This window comes from Phodopus roborovskii, unplaced genomic scaffold, assembly GCF_943737965.1.
Source record: "Phodopus roborovskii unplaced genomic scaffold, PHOROB, whole genome shotgun sequence".
Classification (NCBI taxonomy): Eukaryota; Metazoa; Chordata; class Mammalia; order Rodentia; family Cricetidae; genus Phodopus; species Phodopus roborovskii.
The window spans coordinates 24,180,602-24,208,269 of NW_026126571.1; the positions used below are offsets into that span (position 1 = coordinate 24,180,602).

At 41.8% G+C, this 27,668-nt stretch overlaps 2 protein-coding genes and 1 non-coding gene across 3 annotated transcripts in view; all 3 read left to right on the forward strand.

Annotated features, from left to right (window-relative positions):
* The window catches only part of CUNH7orf31 (chromosome unknown C7orf31 homolog), a 37,416-nt gene extending 21,356 nt beyond the window's left edge, over positions 1-16,060 (forward strand). The window contains exons 6-10 of the mRNA XM_051203010.1: positions 1,707-1,888; positions 2,189-2,277; positions 11,481-11,655; positions 11,934-12,025; positions 15,028-16,060. Coding sequence (XP_051058967.1) covers positions 1,707-1,888; positions 2,189-2,277; positions 11,481-11,655; positions 11,934-12,025; positions 15,028-15,846 — 1,357 coding nt within the window. The 3' untranslated portion in view covers positions 15,847-16,060. The remainder of the gene's footprint in view (positions 1-1,706; positions 1,889-2,188; positions 2,278-11,480; positions 11,656-11,933; positions 12,026-15,027) is intronic.
* Positions 13,856-13,985, forward strand: LOC127235898 (small Cajal body-specific RNA 11). The gene has a single exon (XR_007835738.1). It is a non-coding gene; the product is annotated as a small Cajal body-specific RNA 11 (non-coding RNA).
* An 8,834-nt stretch (positions 16,061-24,894) lies between the features above and the next one.
* Positions 24,895-26,872, forward strand: LOC127235691 (cytochrome c, somatic). The gene is made up of 3 exons (XM_051203053.1): positions 24,895-25,032; positions 25,862-26,038; positions 26,160-26,872. The coding sequence occupies exons 2-3, from the start codon at positions 25,870-25,872 to the stop codon at positions 26,306-26,308; spliced, it is 318 nt and encodes a 105-aa protein (XP_051059010.1). The 5' UTR covers positions 24,895-25,032; positions 25,862-25,869; the 3' UTR covers positions 26,309-26,872.
* Positions 26,873-27,668: the final 796 nt, after the last annotated feature.

Here is a 27,668-nt window from a genome sequence, read left to right on the forward strand (position 1 = left end):
TAATTCCCAGCACATACCTCTATGCCCAGAACTCTGGAGGCAGAGGCAGGAAGATCATGAACTTAAAGTCTTCCTCCACTACGTCATGAGTCTGAGGCCTGCCTGAGCTACCTTAGTCTGTATGTATGTATGTATGTATGTATGTATGTATGTATGTATGTATGTATTCTGCATGGCAGCCCTACATACTCTTTTGAATGGTGGCTTTGTTTTGGTTTGGTGGTTTTCCTTTAATCACTTGTTTCACCCTTGTGGATGTTTGTTTTGGTTTAGGAATTCATGAACTAATCCAGGGCCACTTATTCTAGTGTCTTGAATTGGCCATAAGCCACTCTTTGAATCTGTTCCTTCGTTCTTTTAGTATTTCCCACACTATAGTGGGCTGTGGAGAGGGTTTTTGTTTGTCTGTTTTTGTTTTTGTTTTACCTTTATTATTCACTTACTTTCTGGCATCATTAGCTATTTCTGGGTCATCTTACTTATTCCCTGTCCACTTATTCCCTGTCCTATCCTAGAATCAGCCAGAACCTTAAGAAACACGAGTCCCTTCTATTAGGGACTGGCATAAGAAACCAGATCTGAGCAGTAGGTGCTCTTGGACCAACTGAGAACGTTAATCTAACGTTTCAAAAAGCAAAGAGCTACTCAAAAAGCTGTCAGAACCCAGGCTAAGGTTGGGGTTGGAATTAAAAAGGTTTGGGGTTATATTTCTTGGGTTCATCTTTCTTGAGTCTGAGCTTCTAAGTGGCAGGCTAGAGGTGCAGCATTGTGCTGTAGGAGGGTGGGTTCCTCCTGGGAGCTGTGAGGGGATCTGCTCTGCCCAGCCCTGGGGTCTTTAGATGTGTCCTCTCAGTTCTGTCCTCACACGGTGTTCTCAGTGTGGCCTCCCCTGTACAAGCCTTCAAATTAGGGACCTGCTCCACTTTAGTATGACCCCTCGTGCCTAATTACATGTACAATGATCCTGTTTCCCAATTCGTTTACAATATAAGGCCTTTGTGGTTAGGATTTCAACCCATAGAATGAAAGGAAACACACTTAAACCTCTGACACTGGTCTTGTTTTCTTGAATTCTAATTATAAACACCGTTCTCTATTTTCTGGCCCTCTCAACCTCAAATTCTTCTTGTTCACACAGCTCTTAAACTTTCTTTTAGTCTGTGCCAATTCTCCAAGCTATAGCAATATTAGATCCCTCTGCCTTTTTAACCTTTTCCTTCAGCGTGCTAGCAATTTTAATTTCTAAATAGTGTGTGTGTGTGTGTGTCTGTGTGTGTGTGTCTGTGTTTGTCTGTGTGTCTGTGTGTGTTGTTGTTATTGTTGTTGTTGATTGCTCAAAAAAACAAGTGGCCAAGTGCTTAAAATTATTTTGTAAAATAAAACATATGGATTGTCTTAAAACATGAAGTGGAAATTAAAAGGAACAACAAAAAAATTCTTTGTATATGTCTACAAACTGTAAAATTAATACATTGTTTTATATTAGCTATTTAGGAAAGCTACTTACTAATATTAGATACAATTATTTTTTAACTAAATTAGTTTTGATTTATCCAGCAAAATTAAGATTTCATTGTCATAGGAAGGGTCTGGGTCATCCCCACAGTGAACAGAACAGCATCTGCAAGAGCAAAGAATCCCTATAAATATTTGATGGGGTTTTTTATTGTACTTCTTTCTGTTTTTATTTACTCAATAAATCTTAGAGAAATCTGCTCATCATATCCAATCGAACATCCCTACCATACGCACATAAGCCGCGGTGCCGTGTTTCCGACCTTCACATCACCTAAGGACCACTACACAGGCGTTAAAGCCCGCACGCAACAGCCTTTTCCTCCTACGGTGCCAACCAAAGCCTATGATACAACGATTTTGAAGACAAGAGGTAAAAATGTGCCTTGAAATCAAAACTGTTTGACTTCTACCATTGGTATGAATTCAGTAGTAAAATCAGAGAAGGCAAGGAGAGCAGAATACCTATTACCACCATGTTAGGAAAGGTACCACAGCGTACGTGCAGTCAGCTGAGAGCACACTACACAGTTCAACCAGACTCTGCAGCACTATGGCTGCACTTCAAGCATGGCCTCTGTGATAGAAGCAGAGCATCTCTACTTGGTCTTGTTTCTTGTTGCCTGGATTGATCTGATCTCTTCAGAATAACTACTCTTGCTTCAATTTTCAGGTAACCCTTACAGATATGAACTGCTTGATTTCCCCATGGATTCAAAGAAAAAAGCATTGACTTGGCCAGGTCAGGGTGTGTATTATGATGTAAGTATCTTTCAAACTTAATATCCTTTTACCTTCTACACTTATAAAATACACAAGATGGGGGCTGGGGAGATGGCTCAGTGTGTAAAGAATTTGCTATGCAACCATGAGACCTGAGTTCAAATCTCCAGTCCCTACACACAAAGCTGGGATGCAGGGTGAATCTGGTCTGCCAGCCTAGCTGAGTCAGTGAGGCCGAAATTCAGTGGGAGTCCCTGTCATACAATTCTAACGTGGATAATGATAAACGAAGCCACCCAGTGTTAACCTCTGGCCTCTATGGGTATGCATGCATATACCCCTTCACACACACATGCCCACTGCCATACATGATGTGTATTGTCAAACACATATAGGTTTAAACTTAGATGAAGTGTGCAGTTTGATTTTATTAGCTGATTTCATATACTTGGGATAGTTATGGGACATTTCCAGAGTTATAAAACAAAGACAAAAAGTTTTATGTGTGTCCTTCAAGGCACACTGAGAAAGGGCTGCATGTCACATACTTTGTATTCTCTAACTCCATCCTTGTGATTCATAATATGGTAAGTAATTAAAGTTATTCCACCTGTGCATAGAAGAAATGGGAGATTTTTTTAGAAATATTCATAAGCCATTTTCATTCCAGTTATTATTAGTACATTTGTATCAGCCGAAAAGAAAACATGATATGTTAAATTGCTTCACACAAACCGCTTTGAGAGACATCATTTAACTCTTAAAGTAATTTTCTAAGATTACTACCACCAAGCCCATTTTATAGACTGGGATACTGAGACTCCAGTTTATGACTATGCAATGATTAGAGTTCAAGTTTATGAACTTGCTCTGCTCTTCACCTCTGTACCAGAACTCCACATAGATAAAATGGAAAATTCCAATCCTGAGAGAACACATCTAGGCATTTGAAGATAATAATAGCTACCATTTACCAGGCAAATGGTTTCTAAGAGGCAGTGACAGTACTTCCATATATTTGCTCCTTGCACCCAAGAATTTGTTAGCTAGGTAAGTAATTAATAATGGAAGGTTGGAAACATCTGAGCTTTACCTGGAAAACCACGGTGGCAGACCACATTTGGTCACAGTAGTGACACACAGCTGTCAATAAACAATTCCTGTTCCGTTCTGAAGTATGTCTAAAAGAACCCTTTACATGATCATTTTAAATGGGTCTCTGATTTTTTTCTATCTTTAAAATTATTATTTAAAAATTAAACTGTTATTTTATTTATTTTGATTTTCTGAATGGTTTCTCTGTAGCTGTCCTAGAACTCGCTCAGTTGACCAGGCTGGCCTGAATTCACATTTATCTGCCTGCCTCTGCCTCCCGAGTGCTGGGATTAAAGGCATGTGCCACTAATACCTGGCTAAACTGTTATTTTTAATGTCTTGCAAGTAAATAAAATATCACAGGATCTGATTCTTTCAGGTAAACAGAAACATAAGAGGTTATTCTTGCAACCGCCCCATTATTTCTTGTTCTGACAGTTCAAGTCTCTACCATGCGCTTCCTTCATGTCACTCCTCTTTGGGCTCCTCTCTGCCCATGTGGGAGTGAAGCCCAATGATGTGCTGCGTTAGGAAGGCCTTCTGGGAGCAACCTTCCTCCTCCCCTCCTCTGCTGTTCCTTCAGTAGACTCAGCCATGCAATGCCCTCTTCCAGGACCTTTCATTCCCCATGCCTCCACTAAACAGTTTGTTTTTCTTGAAACAAGTCAAGACCTGTGTTCTAGTTAATGCTGTCCACTGTTCCCATCTGCTGTCTCAGTGACAAGGGATGCATATTGTTTCATTTTGAGCTTTGATTAATTATCTGTATGATTTCAGTAAGTCTGGCCTACAAATGTGGAAAGTTTGGGGAATAATATAAAAACTGGAAAATACAAGATAAGACATTGGTAGTCCAGCAGGAATTTTCTTCTCTGCTAACACTTACCATACTCTATAGTCAATAACTTTCCACTCTGATTTTATAGTCCACCAACTAAATTACAACTTCTTTGAGAAGAGAGTATTCTGTATTTATATGTTCCACAGTGTTTGCGTGTGTGTGGGGGGGGGGTTGTAACAGTATCTCCCAGAACCCAGGCTGGCATTGTACTTGGCACATAGCTAAGAAAGAACTCATGATCCTCCTGCCTCCTTCCCAAGTGCTAAGATTACAGGTCTATGACACCACACTGGCTTTGCTTTATGCAGTGTTGGGAATGGAACCCAGGGCACTGTTCATACTACACATTCACACTAGCAACTGAACTACTCCCTCACAGACAGTGCTTCCTACATACATTTCCACTGGCTTTATTATTTTTCATGTCTCTAATGTTTAATCTCACTTTTGTGATCTGTTCTAACTAGTCTTAATTTTCAATTGTTTGATCATTCTTCATTCCTATCTTTAATCAAGTTTTGCAGCAACAAAACCAAAATTGACACTGAGTTAGATGGGTATGGAGGGAAACCCCCCACCACTACCCTGCCATAGTGGAGGGGGAGCTTTCTCACGGACCTGGATTAGGACAAACCACGCCCAAACACCTGTTTTCACAGAGAAATCCTTTATTAAACTGGGCAGAAAAGTTAAAGCCACTTCTTTCTGACTCAGCAAAACAACAGCAAATGACCTTGCAGGTGTAAGTTTTAAGAGAAGAAGGGAGGTCTGTGTTAGAATGGGCTAGGATGCAGTGGTGAAGGGGACAGGACAAGGGAGAAGGGGACAGGAACAAAGGAAAGGGGGGAGGGGTGCTTATCCTAGAGGAACAAAAACTCTCAGGATAGAGAGGAAAGAGATGTGGCCCACAGGAAATGGCAGTTCATAAAGGGAGAATCCCATGTTAGGATTAGCATGAAGTGTTTAATTTTAATTGGGTATGTTAATTAGGTGAACCAAAGGGGCCTTCTGATTGCTGGACTTCAATACTTCAATAGCTAGACCTTGGCAGTCAGCCCCATGAGAAGGAAATGACCAAATAAGGGAACAGACCTAGGGGAGTAGCTTTAGGAATGCAATCTAGTGATTTTAGCAAGGCAGAGGGAATCCCACAGAAAGGCAAGGCCTGCCAGAGCTGTGCTTGCCACTCTCAAGCTGGCCAGAGACCCTTTAGGTACACCCTGGCTCATCTTCTTTTATTTTTGGTTTTATATGTATGTTTGCTTGCATACTTGTGTGCCACGTGCATGTCTGTTGCCTGTGGAGGTCAGAAAAGTGCATTATATACCCTGGAACTGGAGTCCAGATGGCTGTGAGCCACCACCTGGGTGCTGGGAACGAAATCCTGGTCCTCTGCAAGAGCATCCGGTGATTTTAACCTCTGAGCCACCGTTACCTTCTGTGAACTCATGGCAATAACCTGAACTAGTCCTCTCCAATTTCCCTCTTCTCACTTGACTAGGGGGGAATCAAAGGTCTTCGTTTTTCTCCCAGCATTTTATTTGCATTAAGAGTTTATACAGCACCAGCCCTTCCTGTCACTAGAGCAGTGGCTCTTGCCCTTTGCTGCACATTTGAAACACTAAATCATTCTCTAGGGTTGGCTCAACAACAGGCCTGTCCAAGTGACTCATACTGTAGAATAATAGCTGGCTTTCTCCATACCACATGCATAGAGATGATGGTAATAATTTGATAAGCATTTTCTACCATGTTACCTACCACAAAGAGGAAACTCCAGAAATCGTATTTGGCATTTCCTATGTAAACCGTCAAGAAAGTGTGATTAACAGTGGTAAACATCTGAAGTTGCTCAGTTTCTGGCTCTAAAGCCTACCACCTCCATGCCCTGGGTAACAGATATATTTATATCTTCAGTGCCTCCGTGTCCTAATAGATGAAGCCAGACAATGATAAATTTTCATTGAAAGGCTTGTTCCAAGATAGAGATGCATATGTAAGCCCCCAGCACCATATCAGTGTGTAGCACAATATAATACATACAACTACTTTTGGCAAAGGTGTGTGTGTGTGTGTGTGTGTGTGTGTGTGTGTGTGTGCGTGTGTCTTATGTGTGCATGTGTTTGTGCATGTGTCTGTGTGTGTGCATGTATCTGTGTGTCTGTGTGTATGCGTGTATGTATGTATGTATGTATGTATGTATGTATGTATGTATGCAGTTCTCCTCCCAAGGATTCTGAGATGAAACTTTTGGCCACTGAGCCATCTCACTGGCCCCTGGACTTAGTTTTTAACAGAATACTTTGATTGTCATCTTGTCCTCATCCTCTCTGATACACATGGAAGCTTATGCTATCAGGCTCCAGGAGCTCCAGGCCCTCATTCCCACCCATACCCCACATCATCCCTGTTCGGTGTGACTGTCTCCCCAAGTCATCACTGAGCACTTGCGCTGGAAGCAAGCTGCCTCCTGCTTCTCCTTCCTTCTGAGACCTCCTCTCTGGCTATTGCCAGACATTACACAGCCAGGCATGCATCCTGCATCCCTTTTCCTTCACAGTTGTAAACATAAGCAAGTTTTAATATTTGATTATTGTAGGCTGTGCATGCCACTATTTGCTGAAGTGCCCAAACCCCCTCTGTCCTTTTAGTTCTCAAGAACAGAGCACACTTACTAGGTTTGTGATGTAAAAAGTCTTCAGGATGAGATGCATTTTGTAATCATCTTTTGAGTAAGATGAGATACAATCCCAGAAGGAAGGTACAGATACTTCCCCAACTTTAAACTTAAACAATTTCAAAGTCTCTCCAAGCCTATTTATTTAATGTTCGTTGCAAATGGCTTTCCTTAAGTCTAAGTATCTGGACAAAGCCTTGGCTTCTCTTTGAAAGAGAGCTCACTTATTTCATCATATGAAGGAGGTGAGCCACCTGGCTTCCTCTTTCCAATTGGAAATGCTCACCTACCTCCTGTAACCTCATTCCTGAGACAGCTGTCACTCCACCATAGCACCTGGAATCTAGATTCATCCTTAAATGGCCATAAAAAAATGGGGAGCACATAAACAAACCTTTTAATTAAATGTCTTTTGATCAAACAACTGGATGCCCACAAGTATGCCTCTCCATGCTGCCTCCCACCTGCTCAGTCTCAGTGACACCTGGGTATTCAGGAAGTGAAACAAACTGGCATATCCAACATTTTCACTTCACCAGCAACGCTCTTCCACACTCCTGTATACTCCCTTCCATTCAGTCCTTCCTTCCATTGTCCTAACTAGATGTCAGAAGAAATCTAGCACTTTATTTGTTCCCATTTGTGTTTTTTATCATTCCATATGCAAATAATTAAAGTTCACAATCATAACTTATTAGTGTGATAGTGTAATTAAATGAAATGGTCTCCAATAAAGAACTAGTGTCTGAAATGCTAACGTCCTTCCAGAGTGTGGTATAGTATCTACAATAAGCCTTTTATTACTCCCTTACTAAACCTGAATAAACCTCATCATTCATTCTACAGTAAAGCAACCAAAAGAAAAATTTTTTAAATATAATTTACTATATCACCACTATATAATTTGTTAATATTTTATTGGAGATTTATGGAGGTTTGGTGCCCAGTACAGAGCCCTCAGAACTTTGCACATAACTCTAATTTAATAAGTACAGACTTAATAAGTGTTTATTAAATTTATTGCACTGTGTGAGGACCCAAGTTCATATCCCAGCATTCAGTATTAAAAGCTGGATGAGCTCTGTGGGTTCGAGGCCAGCCTGGTCTACAGCTCAAGTTCCAGGACTGGCTCCATAGCTACTGAGAAACTCTGACTTGGAAAACAAAACAAAAATCCAGATGTGGTATGTGCAAGCCCGTGGCCCTGTGCAGAGAATGGGACAGAGATAGGAAGCTTGCTGAGGCTCTAGATGCTGGTCTAGCTCCAGGCTCAGTGAGAGACCCTATCTCAAGTGACAAGGAGGACACCTGACCTCCTCCAGGCACACACACACACACACACACACACACACACACACACACACACACACACACACACACACACACACAATGACTAAGCTACCTGTACTTTATAGGCTCTGTTGAAAACCTAACATCCCCTTTGTAAACCGGAATGTCTTCCTAGAAAGTCATGTGCCAGCAATGGGAGTCCTGCCTGCCTGTGCTTATCTTTGTCTGCACTGGATGTACCCTTCCCCAGTGAACACGGGTCATGACTGCTTCTCTCTCACTAGTCCCTCAGAATAACATCACCTGAGCACACTCCAACTCAGATGTGTCCTGGCTATTAAACTCCTGCCAAAACACCTCAGGTGACACTAGTTCTTGCATTTCCTACTGAATTTCTTATGTCCTAGACTGCATTTCAGCCAGTATAAAGTACATTATCCTGGCCTCTTAGCACAGTACTTGAAGAAGGTCCATGTTTTTTCAAATAAGCTAGCTCTCTAAATAATGAAAAAGATAATGAAACATAGAAGACTTTGTTTCCCAGCATCTGCAACTGCCTGTAACTCTAGCTCCAGGTGATTCAACACCCTCTCCTGGCCCCTGAGGACTCCTTCACACATGTGGTATACATAAACTCAAAAAAAAAAAAAAAGACATTGTTTACATACACACAAATAAAATTTAGTAATTATGTCAAATAGTTGTCTTTTTGCTTTTTCAGGACAGGGTTTCTCTGTATAACAGTCCTGGCTGTCCTAGATCTCTCACTCTATAGACAAGGCTGGCCTCAAACTCAGAGATCTGCCTGCCTCTGCCTCCCACATGCTAGGATTAAAGGTGTGTGCCACCACTGCCAATGTCAAATAGATATTTTTTCCTGCCCCCTTTCCCCAAATAGATATTTTTAAAGGAGCTCTCCTTTCATCTGAGTAATCAAGCCATAGGTTGATTAATGGTATATAAAAGTAGTTATTTAATATTTCTTGAGACAGATTCACAAATACTCTCACTAAAATGAGAGTTACTTCAACTTTACAAGAATATTAGCAACATTGTCAACCCAGGCTGAGGGGCATTCGTGATTATTCCTTGCCCTTCCTCTTGCTGTGACCCTCTCTGTGGTGCTGGGACCTTCAGAGTAAGGAGGCTCTGGCCATCTGCAACACATGTACTCACTTCCCACTCCACACCAGTCTAGGGACTCTCCTTTGTATCCATCTTTAACGGTTGATATATCCCCAGCCTGTACGCAGCTCTAGACTAAATGGGTAGCCCAAGATGGCTACTGGATGGCATGGGGGTGATGGGAGGATGGAGCAAGGAAAGGAGAGCACCACAGGACCTGAGGCTACAGGCAGCGTCTGGCCCTTCCTGAGCCACCCTGTCTTGATGCAAAACTTGTAACAGACTAACACGTTTGAATTCTGAACTGGCTTTCTGGGTTGTTAATATGGCATGTCAAAGTAGATAGTAGTTTATTTCTTGATTTCAGGTGAACTGTTTAAATGGTAGGTTTCCATCTGGACTTTAAACCCTCTACCCTGCAAATATTAAAGGTGGGCTTGGTTTGCAGGCAACAAGTGGCATCACCTTTGTAAGGTTCCATACTGCCCACCTCCTCCCTACCTCTGCTCCTGCAGGTTCTTGCCTCCATATCTCTGCCTAGTTGCTATGGTGTGACATAGCACGGCCCGTCTCATCTCCTTCCTTTGCACCCTGCTCCTGGCCTCACCTCTCCATTCAATTAGAACCTCCATGAACTTCCAAGCAGTTATTAACCTCTTTCTTTTTCTTCCTTTCTTTCTGTCTTCCTTCCTTCTTTTCTTTCTTAATTTCTCTCTCTTTCTTTTTAATTTAAATTAGAAACAAGCTTTTGTTTCATGTCAATCCCAGTTCCCTCTCCCTTCCCTCTTCCCCTGCCCCCCACCAATCCCCTAGCCCATCACTTTTCTGCTCCCCAGGGAGGGTGAGGCCTTCCAAGTCTGTCACATCATTTGGAGCAGGGCCTAGCCCTTCCCCCCTTGTGTCTAGGCTGAGAGAGTATCCCTCTATGTGGAATGGGCTCCCAAAGTTCATTCGTATACTAGGGATAAGTACTGATCCACTACAGGCCCCATAGATTGTCCAGGCCTCCTAACTGACACCCATGTTCAGAGAGTCTGGGTTGGTCCTATGCTGGTTTCTCAGCTATCAGATTGGGGTCTATGAGCTCCCTCTTGTTCAGGTCAGCTGTTTCTGTGGGTTTCTATAGCCTGATCTTGACCCCTTTGCTCATCACTCCTCCCTCTCTGTAACTGGATTCCAGGAGTTCAGCTCAGCGTTTAGCTGTGGGTGTCTGCTTCTGCTTCCATCAGCTATTGGATGAGGGCTCTAGGATGGCATATAAGGTAGTCATCAATCTCATTTTCAGGGAAGGGCATTTAAGGTAGCCTTTCCACTATTGCTTAGATTGTTGGTTGGGGTCATCCTTGTAGATCTCTGGACATTTCCCTAGTGCCAGATTTCTCTTTAAGCCTATAATGGCTCCCTCTATTATTGTATCTTTCTTGCTCTCCTCTATTCTTTCCCCGACTTAATCTTCCTGCTACCTCATGTCTTCCTCTCCCCTCCTCTTCTCCCCTTCTCTTTCTCCTAACTCCCTCTCTCCTCCCTCTACTCTCCCGATTTGCTCAGGAGATCCTGTCCCTTTTCCCTTCTTTGGAGAACCATATATGTCTCTCTTAGTGTCCTCCTTGTTTCCTAGCTTCTCTGTTGGTGTGGATTGTCTTAACCTTTTCAAAACAGCTGTCTGTGGTCATTTGCATTTACCCCATTCTTTCCTGTACTGGCCAGTGAGCTCCTGGAACATTTGCTTTTGAAGATTCTCCTTTCCTGCCACAAACTTGTCCATGCAGGCAATGACTAAAATGCATCGAGCCACATTTACATGCACACCTCTTTAGAGACTAGAAAATAAAACTACAGTTATCTATAAAGAATGGCCATTCTATTGGAATGTGAGTGACTTAACCCTTGGTCAGAAAGCTGTAGCCAACATCATGCAGTTTCCTTTCAGGGACAGAAGACAAAGAAGTCAAGTCAGCCAGCAGTGCACAGAACCCTCTGTATGTCTAATGAAATTGTAGTAGAGGGAGAATATTTTAAGTTCTCAGAGACTTTCAGAAGAGATGTTAGTGTCTTCTTTTGATAGAATGTGGTTATAGTTATAGCCACCATGCCTGGCTTGAATATGTCAAAAAATAAGAAAGTGGCCTCAACTGCTTGACTGCTGAGACAGAGAACCAGCATGTATTCTGGTAGATACAAATAATAACAGCAATCTATATGTTCATATTCTAGTTTCCTAAATGTGTTGAGAAAAACAAGCCAATATTCTATCCCAAACCTCCTAAAACCTTTGCTCCTAACTCATCTTTAAATCCATGGGATGCTGTGAACACTGCAAAGGAAGCCAACATACAGAGAAACCTTGAGAGGAACCACTGGATCACTTCATACACTCATGATTTTACAGGTATGAGTTCACACTGACACAAGTAGTGAGAACGGAACACTCAACAATACTCTAACAAGCTCCATCTTCTGGTCTTCTGTTCTGTTACTCATTAGAAAAACTAACCCAAATTAGTGGGAGAGCTCAGTTTCTCTCTTTAGTGGGTAGCAGGGAGGTGGGGCTGGTTTATATTTTATTGTTCTAATTTATATGATAAAGAATAGCTTTTCCTACATAAAGAGTAGCTTAATAACCATTCTTTTACTCTGCCAAAATAATAAGACAATGTTTCCATTAAGGTCTGGGGCCCATGAGCCCCCTTGAACTGGATGATTACCATGAAAAGGAGGTAGCAGAGCTAACTGGACAGATAGGATTTGACCCACAGCCTGTAAGTAATTACAGTCAACTCTCAGTTATTTGGGGGAGAATATCCAGTCCTAGTCTCCTTGTTTTCCCATGTTTTCTGTCTTCAGTATTGGTGACCACCCAAGCAAAAGAAAATCTAATTGGTTTTGAAAGATAACAGTGAATTTACTGGAACTGATTTGGATACCCTTGTCACTATTTGGAAAAACAAAACTTCTTCACAGTACTTTATTTCGAACATATTTTCTATCAAGCTACTATTGATAAAATAATTCACAAAAGAATTTGCTTATGACAAGTAAAGCTTAACTAGTAATGTCATGATTCCTAATAAATTCTAGATCTTTGCAGATTTGTCTCTTACACATTCCATTATTTTGAAGAAAGTAATGACTTCTTCCTGGTAGTCAGAATAATTGAGAGTTGTCTGAATTACAATAAAAAGCCAATACATTTTTTTGCCTATAGTATTAGAGAATTGATTACATAAATGGCTTGAAATAAATTATCAAGCCCTGTAATAAAATATGTAATCTGTCACATCAATCATATAAAGAATATAATTTCATGTGGTGGTTTATCCTCTATAAATATAAATTTTGAAAACATAATTTTGAAAGCTATAATTGTGGAAATATATAAAACTATAAGCATATGAAAATATGGATTATTTTTTGAACACTCTAATTTTATATTAGCATAAACATTTGTGTCCTGAATTGGGTCAGTAAACTGTGTTTTATCAGCCACCAACCAAAGGGCTTTTAATTGTTTTGATTTTGTACTTGCAATAGGCACTCTTTTGGATTAGACATATGCTCTGACACCGAGGTATGCTCAACATACATGACCAACTCCAGGAAAGCATATTTAGTGGTGATAAAAATCCCTGTGAAAACTTTTTTCAGAATGAAATGCAGGTCCTAGGGCTAGAGATGTTGTTCAGTTGGTAATGCCCTACCTTAGCATACATGAAATCCTGGTTTGATTTCTCAGTACCTGATAAACTAGGCATGGTGACACATACCTATAATTCCAGAACTTGAAAAGTGGAGGTGACAGGTTCAGGAGTTGAAGGTCACACTCAGCTGCATAAACATACAGTTCAAAGCCAGCCTGTGACACATCAAAAGAAAGGAGTATTAAAAGCTGTTGCTCAGAGCAGATACTATTAAAGCCTGATATCCATTTCTTTAATGACAGATGTAGTAAACTTTCATAAAGCTGGAGTTTTTCTTTGCCTCATAGCATATTAACATTTGATTAGCTAAAGTTTATAACTATTAATGATCCACTATGAAAATTCCTCCAACTAGGATAATCCAAAGGGATGATCCAAAACTTTAAGTCCATGCTACTGTTAATATTTTATCACCACTTTTTTTTTAAAACATTGGCTGTCATGTAGCCCAGGCTGGCCTCAGACTTTCTATGTAGCCCAGGATGACCTTAAACTCCCAATCCAGCATCTATGTCCCTAATGTTTGGGTTACAGCCTTCTGTCACTATGCCCAGTTGTATGAGTTATGACAGATTGAACCCAGGAGTCTAAGCAAGTATTCAACCAAATGAACTACATTCCCAACCCCTCCCCCACACACTCATCATAATTGCCTTTCCCTGCTACTGACATGCTTATACTGCTTTTTGGTGTTTGTTTTAGCATATTACCATAAAAATTTTCAAACATACAGAAATAATTTTCACTTAAGACCTGTATACTCAACACCTCACCATACTCAATCTTTCACATAATCTATTCCCTTTAACCATCCAATATTTTTATTATTTTTACACATTTTAGAGTGAAGTATAGATCTTAGTATACTTTACCCATTAAGATTTGGCATGCTTGTCCCGTGCCTTTCTCTGCTCCCCTGTGCCCAGTCTTGTAGACTGGCAGGACACACAACAGTTTCCCTGTCACTTTAGGAGGCCTGTCCTAAGAAGAGGGCTAGCTCTTAAAGGCACGAGAGGACAATTTAGGGAAAAAAAGATTTGGCATACATACCATTCATTTAAAATTCTGTTTTTATGCTTTTCACTCAATGTGAAGTATAAATTCAATAAAACTGTATAAATCATATGTGTACATTTGTTAAAAATAACAAATGTGTACAGCTTTCATTCAAGTTTCTGCCACAATATAGAACACAGGCCACCATCCATGTCCTCATAGGCCACCTCTTCTCTCCCACCCACAGAGCTCCAGTAATAGTATCCTGATTATGCTTCTTATTTTTGCAGTTTCTAAGCCTGATTGAATCCATACTTTTAAAACGCCTCAAAAGGAAACACAGATGGGACAGTAGGTACAGCTCAGTGACAGAGCATGTACTTGGCATGCACAAGGCCCTGTGCTCAGGCCTTAAACCAAAAAGCAGGTATCAACTGAACACCTCAGACAGTGCTTCTCAAAGCATTTGCCACCAGCCTTAGAAGCACCTGAGACACTTGTTAAAATGCATGTTCCTGAGTTGGGAGGTTAGCTCAGAGTACATAGGTTTGTTCTCTTACACACCCTCCCCAAACAGAGGGATCCCAGAACCCTACCATAGATCTTCCAAGCCCTAGTCTTAGAACTAAAGCTTAAGATTCCATTTGCTGCCAGTTCTGAAGGTGATTTTGATTCAACCCAGGCTTAAGAACTCTTACCTTGCCTACATGGTTTAAATAACTGCACAGATAGTTAATGCAATCCTGATCTCATAAGCAAGGCCCTCAGTATCTTTAAAATTTTGAAAGCCAAGAATTCCCACACAGGAAAGCTATCTATAGCCAAGTAAAACTATACTTTCCATTTTACCAAAAGCCAGTAAAAGAAAAAAAGATGTATTTACTTGAACCCAAATTTCAGTGTACTCAAATAAATACCAAGGAATCTTAGTGTGTACACTTCCACTGTGCTCCTACTTACTGATAGTGAAAATGGGTATGAAATTGGCCTACCACTTGTAGCCATATCATTATAATGCTACATTTATTAACCAGTTGATTTTTCTTCCTCTTATTCCACTGGTATAGCAAGAAAAATTCCATCCTGCCTTAAAACCTCCCAGACCTTTGGAAGGTCGAATTGCCCGACTTATTCAGAACCAACGGCCTCTGGAGGCTACAGTACAGCAAGGACCACCTTCCTGTCCAGATTGTACCCCTAGAGTTTTGTGTGCTTTTCATACATTCATACCAAGTTCTACAGAAATGATGGCAATGAATGATAACCTCCTGCCTGGAATTACCCATAAAAACCAGGATATCGAAGAGAAGATTAAAGAAGAACAAGGTTTGATGTCTACCTATACACTCCCAACTTGTTATCCAGCAAAAGACCTGATGAATCTTTATGACCTAAAATCATTTCCAAAGATCACAGACACTAAAAAGACAGATGATTTGTACTGGAGACAGCTGGACTTGAAGCCCCTACCCATATCCTATTCTAAGTCAAACCATTACATTGACTACGAACCACTTAAATCTGCTTTCCGTGATCCCTATACTATATGTCAAAGCCCTGTTCGCCTTAGTAAGTCTAATATTCTACAGAACAAAACAGATATGGATAATTTCAATTTTGGCAACTTTTCAAGTAAACCAGAATTTTGGGGCATGGACATGGGAAACAATGAAGAAACAAGACCTATTTTGGGATGGATTCCCAGAGCTGGAGTGCCCAAGCCTCAGACCAACCTGCTAGATCTTAGGAACTCATTTTCAAAGTCCATGGCACAAAAGCGTTTGCATGATTCCATCCAAGAAGAACAAAAAGATCTCAGGGATAAAATACAATGTGGAAGGAGACATCAGTTCTATGGCCACAATGCCCATTATTTCTATAATTGAGATATTCCCTCTTCCCTTCAAATCCAAGCCTCTTGCAAGAAAATAAAATATGTCACAGAGTGCCCTGCATTTGGCTGGATTCTGTTTCTGTATTGAACCATAATGACATTAATGAGGTTTGTGCTTTTTAGGATCTTGTCCGAGGGACCAAAATAATGTCCTGACTTCTCAAAACATTTAACAGTCTGTCAACAAAATATCAGAGCCAGAAAAATCAGTCTTTTGTCTCATCTTCAAAGGATACTCTGAAGAAATTTCCCAAAACCAGGAAAATCAATGTGTAGACAAAATTTACATCATCATTTTGTGAGAAATGAAAAGTTGAAAAAAATTCAAATATTGAAGATTTGACAGACAACTATAGAATGTATTATGCTTTAATAAAATTAATATGTCAACAATCTCTTTCTGTAAATTATTTCACAATATAATGGGTAAAAGAGGTAAAATTCATCTCTGTGAGTTCAAGGCCAGCCTGGTCTACATAGTGAGTTCCAGGAGAGCAAGTCTATGTAGAGAACCAGTCTCAAAAGAAACAAAGAGGGGGTACAATCTAAATTCCCAATTAATTAAAGATAGAGTGGCTCTCCAAACTATAGAACTTCAATAAAAAGTATGTCAAGTCAGTGGGAAAGATGAATCCTGAATGTTCTACATGTACAGGTTACATGTGCTTCCTTCCTCTTAGCCTTCTGATTGAAAACCTATACAGATAAAATTATTTTGTTATAATCCAGACGACTTATATTTTCAATTTTGGCAAGAACAACTGTGGCTTGCTTCCAATTATTCCAGAGCCCAACATCTTCATCTTTGAAATGTTTGCCTACTGTGTAGGTAACTCCCATATGCATGTTAACACATCAGTGTACCAAGGGGTGTGTTTGTAGAAGTTCTCTCTCACTCTCTTTATTTGTCTGGCCATCTTAGCCTCAGTGTGGGGTCAGAGAGCAACCTCTATGAGTCTTCTTCCACTGTGGGTTCCAAGAATCCAGCTCAGGTCATCAAGCTTGCATGGCAAGTGGTTTAAAACATGCTGAGGTATCTCACTAGCCCAAGAAGTACATAATAAAAATAATATACCAAGCAAGTTAAGTACCTTGAAGAAGTTATGAGTTGAGAAATAAACTAAGTTGCTTACAAGAGGCTCAGAAGAGGCCAGCTGCCCCAAAGAACAGGCCAGTCAAGCTACATGAAAGAAGGGAGATCAGCTGAGCTGCCTAAAAGAGAAAGGTTCAGAGCTGCATGAAAGAGCCTCCAGCATGATGAGCTGCATCAAGTTATACAAGCTCCAAGTTACCAGCCTTTGTGAACTGTCACTAGTGCTGAGGCAGGCTATGAAGCAGCTGTCTTTTGAGTCATTTCTGTTCCGATAAATAACCCCTCACCTATATTCCTATAAGTGACACCAGTAGAACTCATTGGTTCACACAATATAGTTATGTGTTTTACATTATTTTTGTCTTTATGACTAACATATACATTTTTAAAGATTTATTCATTTATTATGTATACAGTGTTGGGCCTGCATGTGTCCCCACAGGTTAGAAAAGGGCACCAGATCTCCTTAGAGGTGGTTCTGAGCCACCATGTGGTTGCTGGGAATTGAACTCAGAACCTCTGGAAGAGCAGTGCTTTCAACTGCTGAACCATCTCTATAGCCCACATGTACATTCTTAAACTTATTCTGAGCTAAAATTATGAACAGTTTTGCAAATTTCATTTTATACAGCATTAGGTAGGTTTTAAGGAAAGCAAAAATTTCCATATTGAAATACTATCGTGTACTACAATCATGTGACAATTCTTAAGTTATTCATAGTCTGTGTAAAATTCTTGGCTGGAACATAGCTCAGTGGTGGAGTACTTCACAAGTTTGCTTCCTCGCCTCTCAGTACTCATAAACTGACTTACAATGGATTAGGCTTGGCTTAAGAGAATTGCTCTAGATCACTAAACTGCCTCCATGTCAGGAATAAGATGTCTCACTTCCTTGTATTGCTGGAGCAGTGATTCAGGTTTCTTTCCTTCGATAAGGAAAGTCTCACCATTTGTCACAGAGAGCCTGACTGCTAAGCTGTCCTCACGTTCACTGTGCTTTTCTGACCAAGCTTAATGCTTTCTGGGCTTTAATCTTAAGGAAAGAGATGTGGTTCTCTGCTTCGCATGTCAACACTCAAAGGAAATTAGTTATATTAGTCAGGGTTCTCTAGGGCCACAAAACTTATAGAATGAATCTCTCAATCTCTTGATTGACTGGCTGATTGATTGATTGATTGGTTGGTTGAGATAGATAGATAGATAGATAGATAGATAGATAGACAGACAGACAGACAGACAGACAGGTAGAATGGGTTGGATGGAGTAACTTACATGTTGCAGTCCAACAATTACTAGCTGTGAATAGAAAATCCAAGAATCTCCTTCCATTTTCTGTCCAGCAGAAGGTGTGGCCCAGATTAAAGGTGTGCCTTCCTCAAGGTCTGGATTAAGAGTGGCATGTGTTATCCAGCCTCAAGATCTGGATCAAAGGCTTGTGTGTTGTCTTACTTCAAGGTCTGAATTACAAGTATGCCTGCTATTTCTGAATTATAATTCATTTTAGATATAGTCAAGGAGACAATCAAGAATAGCCATCACATGAGCACATCCTCTAAAACACAAAACAAACAAGCAAATAAAAACTAGCATCTTCAGATTTGTTCCATACAGGGTTGCCACAAACCTGTAATCTGAAAGTAGAAAACGGGATGTACAAAGAGGAGGGGAAAAACAAAGCATAATAAAATGAGGAAGAATACTTGTGCAGATAGATGAGAGAAGATTTGATAGGATTGTCTATGTGATGGATGTCTATGTGACAGTGGATGGTGAGAAGTTCTTGACAGACCACCTGCAAGCTGGAAAAACCAGAAGAGAGTAGCATAGCTAACTTCAAACCCAGAGAGCCCCCAACCAGGGATTCTAATAGTCCAATTCTACCTGAGAACTGAGGGTTACTGGGGAAATTTCCAAAGGCCAGAGAACCTAGAATCCCTTGTCCCAGGAGCTCTGGCTCCTGGAGAGACAGCAGGAGTGCTCCTCTCTGTTTCTTTGTGTCTTCTGGACCCTCCACCATTGCATGTGTGTGAAAGGGGTAAAATAATAAAGGCACCAGACCCTCACCCAGCCCCCTGCTTTAGCAGCCATGACAGGCTATAGAAAAGACACATAGGCCTCTGACTCAACACATGACAAAGACACTTCACATCCCCTAGCCTCCTGGAGCCTAGGGACAAAACAACACAAAGAAACTCCAGACCCAACCACCCCCCAGCCTCCTGGATGCTTGGTTCCTGGGAACTGTTTGGCCACAAAAGAAACTCCAGGGGGACCAAAACCTCCCCTGTAGTCTCCAGGATAGTGTACTAAAAACTATTGGTATCTATGAATAATAGATCATCTACAAGTAACAAGACAAAGCCATAAAACCCACAGACTGTTCCCTCTCAGCACTGACCAATGAGAATAAATGGTGTACAGGTATCTCATGCCAAAATATGACTTTGAGAAATTCCCCTGATCCCCAAATGTCAACCAATCAGAAACTAACCTGTACCTACCGATGTAATCCTGTGAATTTTGCCTTTAAAAACCTGACAACAGACAGGGAATTCACATCCTCTGGTGGCTGCTGTGTCAGCCAGCTAGACAGGACCCCTGTCATGGTTGAGTGAACAATAAACCTTATCCATTTGCATCAATGGGTCTGTCTCTCCCTGGTGGTCTCTTGGGATCTTCATGACTTGAGCACAAGAGTGTGCCCACCCATTTCGGATGACAGAGAATCTCTTACTTACTTGGTCCACTGACTGGAGATACTTTACTGACATCCGTAGAAATATTACTGGCAGCCAGGCAGAGGTGGCCCACACCTTTAATCCCAGCACTTGGGAGGCAGAGGCAGGCAGATCTCTGTGAGTTCAAAAACAGCTAGGACCATTATTCAGGGAAACCCTGTCTTTAAAAAAAGAAAGAAAAATAAGAAAAAAGGAGGAGGAGGAGGAGAAAGAGATGGAGAGAGAATAGAGAAGAAGGAGGAGAAGAAGAAGGAGGAAGAAGAAGAAGAAAGAGGATGAGGAGAAGGAGGAGAAGAAGAAGAAGAGAAATACTACTAATACTACTGACCACCTGGATATTACAGAATCCAGTCAGGCTGACAAAGGCATCCATTTCAACAGATTATGATATTTCAGGTTTGCAAAATGAAGGAGTTCTATCCACAGATACTGGTTAGCTGCACAATATACCTATAATAAATACCACCAAACAAAACATAATAAACTCTATGTGATGTGTTTCACAATAAAAGGAAGAAATCATAACTATAGTAAATCTAATTAGCAAAACCTGTATCTAGCTGACATTCTTCTTATTCTCTCTCAGGCCTGCCTTCAGGATTGCAGTAGCTGGCATTTTGTCATTACTCTGTATATAGATCACACACACACACACACACACACACACACACACACTCCAACTTGTAGTGGGAGCCTCATGGCAAACAGCATCATATGATAAAGAGCACAAAAAAAGAAGTATCATGGCAAAGGAGCAAACATGAGGACCAGGGTTTGCTCTCAGGAACTAATCCACTCACGAGAGAACCTCTTACAACTGGTGCCCAGATTATCTCTTCATGGAGAACTGTTAATTGCAACATTCTCGAGAAATAACCAGCTCCACAACTGCCTGAATTAAAGCGAGCTGCATTTGGGGTACCCAAAGCTTGCCAGCCATCTGTCTCCCCTAAGTTGAGGTTTTTGAGAGTAGCCCCCGCTGGCCTCTCCAAATCCCTTTTAATAGGTGGAAAAGGTGTTCACAATGGGTGAGGGGTTTGGTAGTTATCTATTGTTAAAAAGATATAATGAAAGGGATGGGGGAATGCCCTTCTGTATATATGTTTCTCTTATTGGTTGATGAATAAAACACTGTCTGGCCAATGAAGCAGGAAGATAGGCAGAACTAGGATGAGGAAAATTCTGGGAAACGTAGGCAGACAGAGTCGTCATGTAGAGTCCAGAAAGAGAGGATGCGCCAGGCATTCTCTGGTAAGCCAAGACCACGTGGAAATACATAGATTATTAGAAATGGGTTAACAATTAAGACAGAGCTAGCAATTAGAAGCCCAAGCCACCAGACAAGAGTTTTATAACTAATATAGCATCTGTGTGTTTACTTGGGGTAGAAGGGCAGCGGGACCAGTCTGAACAAAGAACCTCTCACAACAAAGGCAAGAATACACACCAAGTGAATGGGGGTTAAAAGTAGTTTACATCAGGCCAGGAATTTAAGAGATTAAATAGAAGCCTCAATTAGCAGGGACTTGACATTGGACATAGGACTTATGTCTTAACTAGGAACAGACAGGAACTGTTTTGACCAAAACCAGAACCTTAACCTGCAAGGTATATTCTTGGTTTCAGTTTGCCATTAATCTGTGTGGTATTATTTTCAGTTTCTGTTTTACAGAACCAAGGAGCAAGGCATCTGAAGAAGTGTTCCTCCCATTAGGCCCTTCCTCTTAAAGGTCCTCCCACCTTTCAAACCTGCCAATTGCCAAGCAAGCTTCCAGTACAAGAAACTCTGAAGGAGAAACTACACGGAAACCGTGTCCAAGTCACAAGTAGAGAGCCACTGGCTTAAGTAGCTGCATCTTGATGTCTGGTAGAAGGAAGCATGAATCTCCAGAGGAATATCTCAACCCAAGCCCCAGAGGATTCCCAGGATCTTGGGAAATTCTAAGCCTCAGATGCCAATGAAAAGCAACAAAGATAAACCCATGAAAACATAAAATCGAAAGCCATAACATATAGGCAAATGACCAATAAGGTCACAATTCTTTAAAAATAAGATCTGGCTTTGAGTTTTTCATCTACTGCTGGGCATGGGGCCTGGCCTTTAGTGTGGTTTGTATACCCTGTGAGACTCTGTTACCTCCATTAGAGAAAACTAACTTTTCCTTTGCAAATAGTTGCCAAATTGAGCTAGATTCTTGGTTAGAGATGGGAGATCATGTCCACTTCTCCCTTAGTGCTGGGACCCATCTTGCTTGGACTTGTACAGGTCCTGTGCACACTGCCACAGTCTCTGTGAGTCTGTATTATGACAGTTCTGTTGTATCTGGAAGGTATCGTTTCCTTGGTGGTTTCTATACCCACTGCCTCTTACAATCTTTCCACCTCCTCTTCCTCAAAGTTGAGAGAAATGTTGTTCATCAAAGATACGTAAATCCAAGGCAGACAAGACTAATCTGGTTCTTCCCTTTGCCAGTGAAGAGTTAACTATATTTGATGCTTCAGATACATGTGTAGCAGCATTAAGTAGGCATTTCTGCCCAAACTGTTCCGACCCCTCCTGGCCTCCACTTCTGAGCTCTAACACCTCCTGGCCTCCTCCCCTGGCCTCCAATCCCTCCTGGCCTCTTTCTCTGAGCTATACTCTGAGCCCAAGTCCATAATCCAGCTGTAATCAGCATGAACTGAGCACACTATCTGCCTCCAACCAAATGATTTCTTGTGGCCTCAGATACATATTTTGATTGACAGGAGAAATTTTAATAAATATTTTTCATATTTTTTAAAAAAATATGTAATCCATTATACTGTTAGAAAGAGAGGCATCTGCTTTAAAGAGTTATAGCTCTTACCAGCCACTATCTTTCCTAAGGAACAAGACAGAATAGATAGAGCAATAGAAATACAACAATATGTAGTTTCTTTCTCCTACTCAATTCATTCAGCTATGCTGGCTTTTTGTTGCTGTTTGTTTGTGTTTTATGTGGTTTTCTTTGGGGGGGTGTGTTTCAGTTTGCTTTTTAAATAAGGTTTCTTGTATCTCAAGTGGGTCTTGGATTTACTATGTAGTCCAAGATGATCTTGAACTGATCCTTCTGCCTCTCCCTCCCAAAAGCTTTCTGAATGCTAGGCAAGCACTCCACTCAGGTACACACCCGTTCTCCTCTTGAGCGTACTGAGTAAATAGTAAACACCATGACTCTTAAGAGCTTAAAAGTAGTAACAGCATATCATCTATGGGTTTTTGTTTGTTGTTTGTTTGTTTTAAGATTTATTTACTGTGTATACAGTGTTCTGCCTGCAGGCCAGAAGAGGGCCCCATATCTCATTATAGATGGTTATGAACCACCATGTGGTTGCTGGGAATTGAACTCCTGCTCTTAACCTCTGAGCCATCTCCCCAGCCCCTAGGGTAGCTCCTTCAACACAGGAAAGAGTGACTGTTATTTTGGCTGCCCCACCCAGCCCCGAGAGAGGGTTTGTCTGTGTAGCCCTGGCTGTCCTGGAACTTGCTCTGAACAACAGGCTGGCCTTGACCTCAGAGAACTGCCTCTGCCTCTTGAGTGCTGCTTTCTCCTTGTCTCTCCACAATATTCATAAATAAGATTTTTTTAATCGATGGTGTCCTCAGCTAGAGAAATATTCAGCTGTCTGTGTTCTATCCTCTTCCTCATTAGAATACATTTGTTTGAGACAAGGTCTCCTTATGTCACCCAACCTGGCCTTGAACCAGCCAAGGATGATCTGGTCTCATTCTGTTTCCTCCTTCGTAATACCAGGGTTACTGGTGGGCATCACCACCCCATTTTATGTTGTTAGGGAATACAATGTAAGATGTCAATCCATTTACTTGTTCAACTGAGTCACTGGTGTACAAAGTCTGCAGTAGGATGTTCCTGAAAATCTTGTGGTCAGCCCGCTCCCTTATAAACAAAGAACAGTAACTTTTAGTACACAGAGAAGGTACTGGGAGGACAATGACTTGGTGAGGGCTACATTTCCTTTGGAGAAATCTGGAAGGCAATGCCAAGACTTGGTTTGAGGACATATTGAATGCCTATGGATTTGATATGGCAGGTCTTAAAAAAAAATTTAAGCCTATATATGGGTAATTTAAATAAGCCTATATAAGGACTATATCAGAATCCTCAACAAGTTCCCCTAAAGCTACCAAAGTCTTAAATATGTTGTGAGAGCTACTGTTTTATAGTAAAATGTGGCAGTGTTGTGTCAGAAATAGGAATTATAAATTAGGGGCAGTTCAAAAAAATGAATAGCCAGACCTCTCTATGGATTCAACATCCATGGATTTAAAAAAATAATAATAATAAAAAAAAAAAACAGATCACATCGCATCCGCGTCTCTGTCTCGCGCTCACCGCTCCCAGCTGATCAACACCACAACAGCTGCGACCCGAAGACAGAACCCAGGGAAAGGACAGGCGCTCTTTAGAATTTGGGGTCTGTACTTGGAAGAGCAATGAAGAAAACTTCGAGTGTCAGAAGTTAGCGTGTCGGAGAGTTTGATTTAAAGTGCAAATGAAAAGTGTGCTAACAAAACTTCCATCCCCAATAAGGTCAGAAGGGATGCAAGTCCAGTGGATTTCCAAGAATCAGGTCAAATCCTGTTTCTTCCTAAGAGCTTGCCTGCACATGCTCCTTTTTTTCTACAAACATTGAGGGAGGGGAACAGGAACTCCAGGCGGAGATCCTACATGCCCAAAGTGCCGCACCTTCCCTAGCTCTGGGCGCTAGGTCACTGGGAGAGCGGGAAGGTTTAGCCGAGTGAAGGTCACCAGCAGGCGTCCACTCCGAGGCTGGTGCAGTTGCGCCAGACAGAGTCTTGATCAAGCCCGGGTAAAGGTCGCCAGCTGACCGGGCGGCAGTCGTGGCACTCCCCGCGGGCGGCGGCCCAGGAAGTCTTCAGTCGAGTCCTCGCTGAACCACGCCGCGCCCTGGACCCCGAGGTTGCCCCCGCCCCGCCACCCACACTCATAAGCTCAGGAACCCGAGGGCGACGTCACCGTGCCTACGCCTGACATCAGAGCGCCTGTCGTAAGTGCCGGGCAAACGAGGCCTTCAGAGGAAGGGCGCCCTCTGGGCACATCCTAACATGCTAGCCCGCATGCGCGCGCACCTCCGCTGGCGCGGTCCCGACTCTAAAGCCAATGAGACGTGGCTACGTCACGTCGCAGCGCCCGGCGCTGCCGTACGTCGAGCCGCGGGCCCGCATGACAAGTGCGGTTGCACCGACACCGGTACATAGGCGCGGGCCGGCGTGTCCTTGGGCTAGAGAGCGGGACGTCCGTCTTCGGGTCGCAGCCGTTGTGGTGCTGATCAGCTGGGATCGGTGAGCGCCTGACAGGGACGCGGGGCGGGAAGGGTGCGAGGAGGCCCGCGCGGGTCCGACCTAGAAGGGCATGCAGGACTGCGGCAGGGCTAGAGGCGGCGTGGGCGCAGGGCCGGGCCCCCGAGTGCTAGAGAAGACTCGCCCACTGCCCTTTCAGAGAGCAGAGGCTGCTGCTACTAAGCACCTGGACGGTTCTTTTTTTGTTTTGTTTTTTGATCAGGCATCCGGAAGGGTAGGTTTCTTCATTTTCTATTTTCCCTGACTGGCCTGGATGGGATGACCTCGTGGTCACCCCCGGGATCTCGGGAGAGGGAGAAGGTTCCTGCCCCAGCCCTCTCTTGCAAGAGAGTGACTTAACCTCCAAATGAAACCAGAGTAGCTGAAAGCACTTACGACATCCTCCCCCAACCCCATTGGTGTATTTTGGTATTTTGTCGTGTCTTTAATTGCCAGCACAGGCAGTAATTAAGCACCCTGAAACGTTATAATTGCAGTGGTTTTGGTTTAATGCATTTGTAGTCCAATTTCATATTTGTGACTTTTTGACCTTCTTCTGAGGTTTTAGTTGGGTTCCCACTTACCTTCCTTGGGCACTACCCTATCATGAACATAGATCGGCCTTAAAAATTGTGTGTGTGTGGGGGTCTCCTAATTAGTGTGTTAGCTGTTGAAGAGTATTGCAAGTGGACTGAGTAAGGCAGTATCTGGTCTAGTGTTAAAGGACATAAAATAGCAGTGGGTTGGTAGTCGGGTGATTTGAATGGTGTTAGGATTCGTTGTATGTGTTGCAGGAGTTATTTGAACTGTTGTTGGGTCTTTTCATTTTTAGAATTAAAAATGGGTGATGTTGAGAAAGGCAAGAAGATTTTTGTTCAGAAGTGTGCCCAGTGTCACACTGTGGAAAAGGGAGGCAAGCATAAGACTGGACCAAATCTCCATGGTCTATTTGGGAGGAAGACAGGTCAGGCTGCTGGATTCTCATACACAGATGCCAACAAGAACAAAGGTAAGTGGGGCTGTTGGGTGTGTTTAATCACAGCAGGGGTTGCATTTCTGATTGCGTGGGGTAACCAATGACAGACATCAGGAGTATAAAACACCTAATCATTGCATCCCTTTCTGTTTAGGCATCACCTGGGGAGAGGATACCCTGATGGAGTACTTGGAGAATCCCAAAAAGTACATCCCTGGAACAAAAATGATCTTCGCTGGAATTAAGAAGAAGGGAGAGAGGGCGGACCTAATAGCTTATCTTAAAAAGGCTACTAATGAGTAACCCCACTGCCTTATTTATTACAGACAAATGTCTCATGGCTTTTAATGTGTACTATAACTTAATTCATACACCAAGATTCAGATCATGAATGGCTAATAATGTTTTTGTTGGTCAGTCCTGATTTAAGTAAAACTGACTTGTAGTAAAGTGGGTATGATCTTTTTTAAAATAACAATTCCAGTTGCATAAATAATATCACTGCTCTCCTTTTCTCGAGATAGGGTTGGGCTTAATTACTTAAGTTCTACTTTCCACAAAGATGGATATATCACCTCAAACCTGTTGGATGGCTTTATACTCAAATCTATATAACTGGGCAGCTGGGCATGTTTAAACACTGGGAAAATTCTGTTACTGTCTCAGAAATTAGAAGACTCGCCTGTGTTTCACTTTGTATTCACTGGTCTGTTACAGGCAATGGCTAAGCACCAGGAAGTAACTGTCTATTCCTGACATGTCATTTTAATTAGAATTCCCTAAGTCAAAGGATGCTGCTGCCTTTTACCAATGAAAGGCACTTACTGTGGTCTATATATAATATCAAATAAAGAGTATTTAGCATTTCTTTATAGTTAATCTATTAAGTTAAAATACTTTTAGAAACCAGCAACTTACACCGAATTCTTAACTATCTAAGACTTAAGTTGTAATTCAGAATTGTCCTTAAAAGACCATTCAGAAACACACAAAACTGGAACTCCTTATATGTGTGATTGGTGGTGACACTCTTTGCCAACTTATTAGATGGAAAGATTAAAATAAAGGAGATAGTTTGTAAGTTATCAACAATAAGAACATAATTAAAAGCAGTCACAGATGGAGAACACTTGATTGCTTTGTTTAATGACTGTTGACAAAGTTAGTTTAAACTTTCCCTAATGTAAAGCCGTGGTCAAGTGATGGTGTTAACCTTGACCTCTGGGACAACTCAAACTAGAGCAGCACTTCACCCTTCACTGAGCAGAATGTGATGTATAAAGGGGAAATTTGCACTCACTAGGAAGTGTTAGGGAAATGAGGATGATAACAGTGTCTTGGCTGGGGAAAAGGCCTCATGGATGACTTCACGAGTGTGAAGATTAAGTAGATAGACCTCCAAACTCTGACAAAGCACTTTGTGACACAAGTCTTATTCATATAAGGAATAGAAAGCAGTCTGATGAAACAAATTTGGAGTTTTAAGCGGATGGATAGAGCTGGGTCTTTTGTTTTTAAGATTTATGTGTATGTGTGTTTTGTCTGCACTTATGTGTGTACTACACATGTAAAATATACCCCTGGGGGCCAGGTGAGGGTGCTGGATCCCCTGGGATTGGTGTTACCGAAGGGATCTTCAGTGTGGGTGCTGGGAATCCAAGCT

Bases quoted from the DNA above. Each gene is read 5' to 3' on its own strand.
- LOC127235691 (XM_051203053.1), top strand. From the start codon at position 25,870: ATGGGTGATGTTGAGAAAGGCAAGAAGATTTTTGTTCAGAAGTGTGCC. The intron at 26,039-26,159 runs GTAAGTGGGGCT...CTTTCTGTTTAG, and splicing joins AGATGCCAACAAGAACAAAG to GCATCACCTGGGGAGAGGAT.